The sequence below is a fragment of the Fistularia commersonii genome, chromosome 21 (genome assembly GCF_037954325.1).
Source record: "Fistularia commersonii isolate RoL2024-O1a breed Wild chromosome 21, RoL_Fcom_v1.0, whole genome shotgun sequence".
Lineage (NCBI taxonomy): Eukaryota > Metazoa > Chordata > Actinopteri > Syngnathiformes > Fistulariidae > Fistularia > Fistularia commersonii.
The window spans coordinates 4,839,948-4,851,322 of record NC_141304.1 but is presented as its reverse complement, the minus strand read 5'-3'; the positions used below and the strand labels follow the sequence as shown (position 1 = coordinate 4,851,322).

At 42.3% G+C, this 11,375-nt stretch overlaps 1 protein-coding gene across 1 annotated transcript; it reads right to left on the bottom strand.

Moving 5' to 3' along the window:
• Window positions 1-147: 147 nt before the first annotated feature.
• On the bottom strand, window positions 148-3,120 carry LOC147222111 (opioid growth factor receptor-like). Its single transcript, XM_086168963.1, has 8 exons — window positions 2,649-3,120; window positions 2,407-2,469; window positions 2,253-2,291; window positions 2,114-2,168; window positions 1,647-1,725; window positions 1,506-1,572; window positions 1,276-1,424; window positions 148-1,178 (listed from the first exon to the last, which is right to left on the bottom strand). Exons 1-8 carry the CDS (start codon window positions 3,015-3,017, stop codon window positions 866-868), a joined length of 1,134 nt encoding a protein of 377 aa, XP_086025089.1. The 5' UTR covers window positions 3,018-3,120; the 3' UTR covers window positions 148-865.
• Window positions 3,121-11,375: the final 8,255 nt, after the last annotated feature.

Sequence of the window (11,375 nt, the reverse complement as noted above, 5' to 3'; positions counted from 1 at the left end):
GTCTCTTTTCCGATGTAACCCCGAACGATTTCGTAACAAATGAGACCGACAGGCTCTCAGATCGAGGCTGCCTTGATCTTCGGCGGGAGTTGCAAGTGTAACTCTAAAATGTCGTATTGCTCACAACTTAAGTATTCATCACACGTTTATTGAATGCGTTTCATATTCACAGTGCACTGTGCTTTCGGGTGAAGTACATTTATGTTGTCCTTCATCTCTGAACTGATGCATTTTATATATTTCTGTACATACAAAACACATTGGAGCAAAATAAGTTCAAACTAATTTACAAGATGAAATCTGTCAAACAGCATCATCATTTCAACTGTTCAAACTTACAAAAATTTGCATCATACCGACAGTGAAGGAGGACTGGAGTTATCAGAAAAAGGGCAATCGGGATAATACGTATTATACGAGAGGAAGCTATTTTATCAAAACCAAACTTGAGGTTGAAAATCACCATCTCTGTTGGATTGGCTGGTGTTCTTTCCAGCTACTCAAAAACAAAGATGAAAAAGCAGCTGACCTTAGTTGTAAAAGATATCAGAGTTCAACTGAACATCACCAGAAGTGACTTACATTAACTGTTGTGCATTAAAGCAGACACATTTTTTCATTGTTCTTACAACCACAGAAGTATAAACTTAAAAAACAAAGGTGGTTTTCATTCCTCACTCTGTCTCAACACCTCCAGCCGCATCCATTAGACCACCAAGTTACTCCCTTCATTTGTTCCACCATACATCATCAATAAAGCACTAATAACTAATGCATTAAGCGTTGATTACATTTCTGCGGTCCTCCCCCACCTCATTTAAGCTCAAGTCACTTTATCTTCCAGAAAGATATAAAATCGGACCCGTCAGCGCCTTAGGCCTTGTGTCCTGGCCACCGCCGAACTCGACCATACCCTCTGTATTTTCCTCGGGCACCAGACGAACTCTTCCTTTCTGTCGTAGTTAAAATAGGCAAACTTGAGGAGACTCCTTCGCTTCTTCGGATCAAGAACGGTAAACAGGAAATAGTTGAGGGCGCTGTCCCTGACATTGGGGAGCTCTCTGTGGACCAGTGTCTCCTCCAGGAAGAAGTGGACAAGGGGGGCCTGGTAGTGACGGTACCCTAAGGTCCCCAGGCACTTCAGGATACGGCTGATGCGCAGGTTGTTGTGCCTGTGACTGCAAAGTGTGGAGCGGAGGAATTCAAAGATTGACAGCAATTTGCTTTGAACGCTAATTTTAACAAGCTAACTGCGCCGGAATGGAATTCCGATACCTGTTCAAGTTGTTGAACCTTTCTCTCCAGTTGCTCGCCCTTCTCACCATGCCAGTTTCCTCGCTCCACATTTCGATACCGTAGAAATCAAGCATGAGCTTGTACGACTTCAACAGATTTGCCATTGCGATGGGGTCCCCGCGAAACTCCTGAGGGAGGCAACAAAACCTTCTTCTGTAAGAAAATGCATTAAAATGCGGGTGAAAATTTTCAAACTGAGCAGATTTTACCTTAATCTCTTCTTTCGTCAGTATTCTAGCCTCAGGGTTCATTCCAGGCTCTTCCAGCGGGAACAACCTGCAAAAAGAAAAACCTTGTTAAAAAAAAACTGAAGACCATAAACCGTAAATTTCTTGCTGCGTTTTACTTACCACTGGATGTAAGTGTGTACGTACTCCAGTATGTCGTACTGGCCATACCACTGATCGTGGAAACAATGGATGAACAAACCTGCAGGCCGGAAAATAAAAAAATGAATATATTTTTAGAGGGTGGCGTAGTGGTTAACGCTTTCACCTCACAGCAAGAAGGTCCCTGGATGGATTTTTGACGGAGTTTGCATGTTCTCATGTAGTCTTGAGATATCAGCAGGTGTAAGATAATGGTTTTCCACGAGTTTTTTTCAAATTTTTTCAAAGTCTTCTGTTACTTAAGATAGAGAACGGTGACTCTGGTGACCTCTTTAATGCAGAGAAAGTGTCCTGTGAAGGAACGCGCCAAGGATCTTAACCGTGGCGATGACTTCGCCTCGCATATCCGGGGAGACTGATTTCCATCACCAAACCATCAACCGCGAGAATCTCCTTCTTATTTTTCAACGCCGTTCACAGGTTTTTACCGTCAGGTGCTGAAGGCCGCTCCCCACGGTAGAAGCTCAGGTTGGGCTTGTCGCCCTGCTCCAGGAGAAAAACACACACAGATATAAATATATAGCAAACTCTGGCACAAAAAGGCTTGATTTGGCTGAGTGTACTCACAGGGGCTGTTTGAAGGCTGTATTGCTGCTTGACCTTAGTCTGCGGGGTAATGGAGGGGGGGGTAAGCATATGACTTACAGTGCAGAGCTTGCAAGGTTGGACAATTGCGTGTGTGTGCGTGTGTGTGTGTGTGTGTGTGGGGGGGGGGGGTTACTTGATAGCCATGCCGGAAGTTCTGCATGTCCCTCGCAGCGTTAATAAACAGGTCAAATTTGTACTGTAAAATAAAAAAAAATAAAAGAAATACATCAATTGATAAATAAATAAATTGTCACAGTATAAAATCCTCATTTCTGAGGTCGCTTAAAACTTTATTATTATTCTGTTAATCATTACTACATTTTTTTTTTTAAACTGCCAGACCCCTGAATGCAACTTCTCGAAAGATTTACTGACGTTTCCAGTCTTGCCCGTCCGCAGAGGCGGGTCATCCAGATTCTCCTCTGTCTCCCAGGTGGAATCGTAGTCGCAGTAAAATTCGTCCGCGGTGTTCACCTTGTACCGGTACTCTTCATCCAAAAATTCTTTCTCATTTCGACCCTCGCCACCGCGCTCCAAGCCGCGCGTCTCCTCCGAAAAGTCATCGCCTTGGACCTCCGCTTCGGTTGTTTTGGGCTCTTCTGGCCTTCCGTGGATTTCTCTCGACGGCAGAATCAGACGGCTAATCCCCGGGGAGATCCATCTTGCCACGGTGACCCACGCGTGGCCGAGACAGCGCCACAACCGCAGCCAAAGCGCGTAAAATTTGCAGGCGAACACGAGCATGTTGTTGCTGCTGAAGTGCAGAGAGTTGACGGTTTACTTTCGCTTCTCTGTTAAAATGTTGCATGGCAGTAAATCGAAACCTATCCTGTGATACGGTTAAATCCACAGCATTTCCTTGCGCGGGGGACGGACTACTGTGTTATTACAATGTTATAAGCGTTTGAAGGGCGCACAGTCAGTATTAACGTAGGCTTACTTCTCAAAATCTTCTTGTCTTGGCTACTGGACTTGAATTTCTTCAGTTGAAGACGTTTCAACCATCATCTGAGAAGCTTCTTCAATTCTCCATTGAAGAAGCTGAACTGAGGATTTTGACAAGAATTCACCATGATTTGGATGACTGAGAACCTCCACAGACATGTTTATGTAGGCTGAAAATGCTCAACAGGGCATTATAGAGAAAGCCATTTGATTTAGAATTTTAAAGTGTGCTGCTACAGATGCGTGCAGTGCACGATATCTGTTAAACATACAAACATTTTTAAAATCCCACTGGGGCCGGGGGCCTTCCAATAAGAATAGAAACATAATCACATTCTTCAACTTGTTTCCCATTTCAGGCAAAATGAAATTCAACACGACTGTCTGACTTATTTTCAAATGAAGAGTTCAACAGTTGGAAATCCAATAATTTTCCAATTCTAAGCAGTTGTCCTGTATTTTGTTACGCAGATATTGCTGATTTAGTCTCTGATTTATTCTCTAGTTTTCATGAAATCTCTCTCTCTCTGTCTGTGCCCATCTATCCAACCACTTGGCTGTGCCCATCCATCTACACACACACACACACACACACACACACACACACACACACACACACACAGAAACCAAAACAAAACAGTCGCTTTCCATCACACCACTATTACTACTATACTACTACCTATTACTCGTTATTCCTCGAGAAATAAAGCTCAGCTGCTCTTGTGATATAATTACCTTGGTGTCTTTCTCTATGTGTTTAGTACTGTTATACCACGCACACCGACAGAATATCACATGACCTTTTTTTAATTAAGATTTATAGGTTTAAAAATCTGGGGTATATCATTTCAACCACTGGACAATGAACAATCAGACATTTTTGCTGCAAACTCTGAATAAAAAGCAAAACCAAGAATCTGAAACGTGATAGTTTATTTGTGCATTTTCTTAGTTGTCTATTTTTGAGAATTCAAAATAGATACATGCAAGGTGAGCTTTCTTCTTTTGCTTTAATCAGCTGAGAGTGAAAGGTTGCTGTTCATTGTCAAATCTTACGGCGGCAACTGGGCTTTGCTTCTCTCCTTGAAGACGTTGCTCCTCGTGGGGAGTTTTCTGGTACATACGGGTCCTTCTCAAAAAATTAGCATATTGTGATAAAGTTCATTATTTTCCATAATGTAATGATAAAAACTAAACTTTCATATATTTTAGATTCATTGCACACCAACTGAAATATTTCAGGTCTTTTAGGGTTTTAATACTGATGATTTTGGCATACAGCTCATGAAAACCCCAAATTCCTATCTCAAAAAATTACCATATCATGAAAAGGTATTCTAAACGAGCTATTAACCTAATCATCTGAATCAACGAATTAACTCTAAATACCTGCAAAAGATTCCTGAGGCTTTTAAAAACTCCCAGCCTGGTTCATTACTCAGAACCGCAATCATGGGTAAGACTGCCGACCTGACTGCTGTCCAGAAGGCCATCATTGACACCCTAGCAAGAGGGTAAGACACAGAAAGAAATCTCTGACCGAATTAGGCTGATCCCAGAGTGCTGTATCAAGGCACCTCAGTGGGAAGCAGTGGACTGAGTCTGGAGTAGAAACATCCAGAGCCACCGTGCACAGCCGTGTGCAGGAAATGGGCTACAGGTGTCGCATTCCCCAGGTCAGGCCACTTTTGAACTAGAAACAGCGGCAGAAGCGCCTGACCTGGGCTACAGAGAAGCAGCACTGGACTGTTGCTCAGTGGTCCAAAGTACTTTTTTCGGATGAAAGTAAATTTTGCATGTCAATCGGAAATCAAGGTGCCAGAGTCTGGAGGAAGACTGGTGAGAAGGAAATGCCAAAATGCCTGAAGTCCAGTGTCAAGTACCCACAGTCGGTGATGCTCTGGGGTGCCATGTCAGCAGCTGGTGTTGGTCCACTGTATTTATCAAGGGCAGGGCCAATGCAGCTAGTTATCAGGAGATTTTGGAGCACTTCATGCTTCCATCTGCTTAAAGCTTTATGGAGATGAAGATTTCATTTTTCAGCATGACCTGGCACCTGCTCACAGTGCCAAAACCACTGGTAAATGGTTTACTGACCATGGTATTATGGGGCTCAACTGGCCTGCTGACTCTCCTGACCTGAACCCCATTGAGAATCTGTGGGATATTGTGGAGAGGAAGTTTAGAGACACCAAACCCAACACTGTGGATAAGCTTAAGGCCACTATCAAAGCATGCTCAGCAGTGCCACCGGCTGATTTCCTCCATGCCACACCGCATTGAAGCAGTCATTTCTGAAAAAGGATTCCCGAGCAAGTATTGAGTGCATATCTGAACATAATTATTTGAAGGTTGACTTTTTTTGTATGAAAAACACTTTTTTTGTATTGGTCGGATGACATATGCTAATATTTTGAGATGGGGATTTTTGTTTTTTTCTTTACTTTTTGGCCCAAATCATCAATATTAAAACAATAAAAGGCTTGGGATGGGAAATGGGATGGCCAGCTGGTTCGGAAACCTAACAGTTGAATAAAAAAAAATCTTTGTATTAATAAATAGCAGGAAGGGTCATGGGTAAATACACACCTGAGAACACCCCTCAGGTAGCAGACAGTGATAGAACCTCAAAAAATTTCATCAGACCCCCTGCATGTACCAAATTGTGAGTATGAATTATTAAAAATATTTGCAAATCTATGCAAATATAACAGATATAAAAACTTATTCCGACATCCACCAAGTTAATCAACATGAACAACCAATAGGAAGGGGTAGGTATGGATGGATGGGGATGACAGAGTGGTTGCACTAATGTAATGTACGTGATGATGGATGATGGTTTGTATTCGTGTATCCAGCCATCCCTCACTGAGACAAATTTCTCCTCAGGAAGAAAAAGTGAAGATAAACCCATGAATCTTGAAGAAAAACTGAGGGCATATAAAACCCTCACATCAAACTTCCAGTTTTCATAGAGTTTGCAACACCAGCAAAGTCATTGCTGTCTGTTGCGGTCATCAAAGTGTGATGATGTCACACCTTAGATCAATGCTGCGCCCCCTCCCTAATTTACAATCTTAGAAAGTAAGCGATAAGTCCCCCCCCCACCAAAAAAAAAAGAAGAAAAAGAAATGGTAGGCATATAATAGGTTCATGTTTCTACTTGGGAGAGTGATTTAGTCCGAGCACCAATTGACGGCGGATCTGCGCTATCATGTGATTTAGTTCCAATGGCCTGAAATGAGAGGAAGTAATTCATATGCCTGAATCACCCTTGTCTCCCCCTAGAGCAACCATGAGTTTCATCGGTTATTGCCGACAATGATTGAAATTAAATTCCATCAGAGTAGATGTTATTGATCCCTGATGGGAAATCAGATTGTTTCAACAGTATTCAATCTGTTAAGTTAATGCAATACAACAGAACAAATTAAAGGGAGGCTCAGTACAACAGATTTGGAAAACGATTACGGCGCGTGAACGATAATTTGGATCGCTTCATGTGCGCGGATTGATGGAATAATGTGGTTTCATAAAAAAAAAAAACCTGCCAATAGAAATGGAAATAGTGTTATGAGCGCTGTGTTTACACTGGTAATGACAAGGGATGATGCGCAGCAGAGCCGGCTGACACATTAGGCAATACAGGCAACTGCCTAAGGTGCCAGGGAATGTCACAAAATGAAGAAAAAAATTCACTATATCACTTCAATATAATTATGTTAATACTAGTTATTTCCATTAAGTCTTAAAATGAAAAAGCTCACATTGATTAAACTATAAATCAATGCCCAATAAATGTAATGCCCAATGATTATACCAAATGAGTCTCCCTCTGTCTCATCAGGGTATTGGGGTATAAAGCAATTATATTAAATTCTTTTATTTTTCAATTTGTAATTTGTTATTGTGTAAATGGGGTGACATATAACTATTCACTTTGTCATTCACACATCTGGGCAAATTTCCAATTTCTCCAATGAACCTTCTGCATGCTTTCGAACTGTGGACAGAAACTGGTGAACCCGTTGGAAATCCACGGTGACTCGGGGGAAACACGGAGACTCCACACAGAAATCCGAAATCCCCCCCCTCCCAAAAAAAAAATGGAACCAAGGGACCACTAACCACTGTGCCAACTTGCCACCCTCACTTATTTATTTGTTCGTTTGTTTGTCTGTTTCTGATCCACTGACGGTATTATTCCAAACCCGAAAGTCGGCACTCTTAACAACCATTTTACAGCAATTTGTGGATAAAGGCACACCTTTTCGTGAATAACACCCACTTTTCTTTGATTCTTTCCCTCCTGCCGTAACCACACATCTGACCGGCCTGCTCATTGGGGAATGAAGCTGAAGGCTGTGTAACTGCCCTTTTGGCTAATAAGGCTCAAAGGACTCCTCACATTCATCACAAAGTTCAGGCTTGTTCCCCACCCCTGTAACGCCATGAGTGTGTGTGTTTGTGTGTCACACTATAAAAAAAAAAAAAAAAAGGCATATCAAGCTTGAGTCAGTTTCTCTCAGACCAGGTAAAAGGAGGATATGGTTTTTTAATGAGCCACGCACTCACTGCCTGTGTATTGTGCGATGATTATCGTATCTGGTCATACCCACGGCCGTAACCTGCTCTTGTCAGTGAGTGGATAACATCTCCTCGGCAGAATATTTCCTCGCCTCATTGTCCACAAGCAGAGCACTTTGATAGATGAGTGTCCGTGTTCGGACATCCTGCTCTTAATGTCTTCCTGTGTTAGATAAAGAGATGCGTGAACCGTCCCGTGGAGGAGAGAGATATCACATCAGTGTGATAAAAAACTCCTAGTTGGTGCAACTCCGGGTGAATGGGGGGGCTTTCAAGAAATCTTCTGTTATATACCATAATAAAGCCTTTAAAACATTTTTTTTTCTGTCGTTTTTTCCTCACAATAAGAGACTTTGCATAATGAATTGATCTGGAGTAATGTCCATGTAAGCCCTGGACGCTCTCATTGAGTGCACTCGGGCAAGGCTATTATCTCTCAGAGGCTGCTTTTTTGTAAAAGGAGATAATTGCTTGCACTTCCAGTGCAGAAAATCAAGACCTGTTTGCACGCTGTTCCGTTAACATCCACCCGACAATAGATTTCGTCTGTGCTTACCGAAGCGGTATACAGTCCCGAGCTGTTTCCGCAAGATAGAAAACCACAGCTCGAGATAGCCATATGTTCCGTGTGGAATGGAGGCAATAAATGTGGATTTTAATGACAGATCTCTGGCTCTGTATGGCACTGGGTGAGTGCATGAATAGGCCGTGTAAATTGGAAGTCTCTCCTGAAATAGACAGAAACATCAAGCGGGGTATGAAACTGAAATAACTTGTCCGTCTGTTTTCTGGTTGCCGCGCCATGTACCCAATTAGCATCATGTGGCTACATTTTTTTTTCCAAATAGCCAACAGATGCTGCTGAAAACCTCGGCGAGCCCCCCGTAAATGACGCATCTATGCATACACGCATCTCTCGCCTTGGCGGATCACTCAGCGAACCAAGTGTGCTTGATAAAGGTCAGCGCTGCCGCCAGCTTATGCTCCACTGCTAAGCGTAATGCTTTAGCCGACACATTTGTGGATTTTCTGTAACGGTAACGCCTTGCAGTGCCCGCCGAGAGTGCACAGTGCTTGGAGGTGGCCGGCTGTGCGTTTGAGTAATGAACGGCACCAATCGCAAGCCCATCGATATTTCGGAAAAATAAAATCAGATGGTGTGAGAAAAGAAGAGTAGGTCTAAAGCATTAAGTCAAGTCAAGTCAGATTGTATTTATAAGGTGCCAAATCACAACAAAGTTGTCTCATGACACTTTCCATTCAAAGCAGGTTTGGACCACACTAAATTATTTACAAAAACCCAACATTGCCCCTGAGCAAGCCCTTGGTATGGGGTTGGAAGAGAGAAGGACAGAGACAGAGGGAAGTATGAGGGTTGTGAGGGACAAGACCAGATGATTTTTAAAATAAGAATAACAGCAGCACTAACACCCACATGACCATAGCTGACATGATACTTTGATCGCTTTAATATTCATAAAAGAAATAAAAATGGTGGACGCCTGGTGAGATTGCTGCGGTTGAAAAAACCACATCCCCTGGGAACCTGTGAAATTATATATATGATCCATATAATAAACTGTTAGGCTCCAGCATCCCCCTGAGTACAGGATAAGTGGCAGATGATGGATGGATGGATGGATAATGTATATCTACATCAAGGGTAGGCAAACTTTTTGGTGTCAAAGCAAAAATTAGTTTTCAAACTGGGCAGCGGCCCCGATATTTGGGAGATGAAGTGACAAATGAGGGATCATGAGGTATAAAATCTATGAAGTCCATTTGCGGTGTCCTACTTTATAATTAATAAAATCATAAATTAAAATAGTACAACTAGACATTCATGGATTTAAAGGGAACAGTGTTGCTGGACAGAATCCAGTGCACTGCTTATCCAGTCACTGGATCCCCTCGCTTGTTGAGGGGCTCCCTCCAGCATTCCGGGGTGTGATCTGCATTGCCAAAGAAGGAAACCAACATTTAGCACGTTATCTATCCTAGCAGTTGTCGTCAGAAGAAAGAGCTGCTAATGCTGTGCGGTTAGCTGCTAACTCACAGAATCAGCCACAATGTTTTATTCGTCCATCTGCTATTCAAAATGTTGGCAAAAAAGCATGTTACTTATAGGATTAAGTAACAAATTAGTTAATAAGCAACTCATGACAAACAAATCGCTTTGTTTGTCATGTAACTATCTTATGGTCCTCCAGTTGATGTGACTAATTGTGGGCCGGAGTAAACAACTAGGAAAAACACACATACACTATCCAGTCAGAGATGGGTGCTGGATTGAAAAAGTCGCCTGAACACAGGTTTGAAAAACCAAGACTGCTCCAAAAAAAAAGATAATTATAAAACTTATTCTCATATGACGTTTCGAGGAAACATATGTGCTAACAAACATGTTATGGTGGCACCATTCTTAAAGGGAATGCTCATGTGATTGATAAGGTTTGTCTAGTTCTATTTTCTGTCTGTTTTTTTGCTCTGTCAAGTCTCCTTCTTCCTCCTTTGTATATAATTGATAATATATATTGTACACAGAAACCCTTAGATCAAGAATGTTTAGCTATCATATGCGTACATATGTGAAAAAGTATCCAGCTCTTGGGTCTGGTCTTGAAAAAAGTTGAAGATAATGTTAAAATGTTAATATGACATGATATATCTAACAAGAGGCGCAAAAAAAAGGGAGGGAATGATCATTCCCTTTAAAAATGCCGCCCGAATAACATGCTTGTTAATACATATTCTGGTAAGCATTTGAGGAAGAGCCTATGTTTGCTCAAAATGTCATGCGAGAATAAGTTTTCTGTACTATATTCAAAATAATTTATCTTCATTTTTGGAGCACTCTTAGTGTCTGGAGTAAACAGGCCTATGGGTCGTAATTGACCTACAGGTCGGAGTTTGTACTACAAACTATCCATGTATGACATGAAATGTACATCTATCAATGTAACTGAAACTGCATGTATGCAACAAAGTGTCCTTGTATAAAATGAACTGTACATCTAAATAAAATAGTAATTATGTGTATACAATAAACAGTCCATGGATCAAAAAAGGTTGGGAAACACTGTCCTAGATAAACCACTGCGCCATCAATTTCAGAATATACTTGTTTTGGAAGTTAAACAACTATACACCAGAGATGTCCAGCTAGGGATTTCCATATCTCTTTAATGTCTAACACCTCCAATTTTGTGACGTCACAAATCGGTGTCAGGAGGCCCCACCCCTCCCAACAGGCACAGAGACAGAGAGAGAGGTTATTTAAGTTTAATATCAGGCTCAAAACAGAAACAAGTCAAACCTCAGTGAGCACGGTGAGTGAGTGAGCAGATGTGTGTGTGTCAGTGTGTTGTGTAGGGGAGGGGGGTGCTTTAAGGTGTGAAAAGCCAGGGTACCGCTGTTGATCTCAGGTAACTGTGCCGGATCACATGGGGCTTCAGTTTCAGCCCGGACACCGGCGGGCCAGCGGGGCCTCATCGCGTCAGCCGCGGGGGAGGATGAAGTCTCCTCGGACTGTGTCCCTCTGAGCCCCCCCCCCCTCCCTCCCTCCCG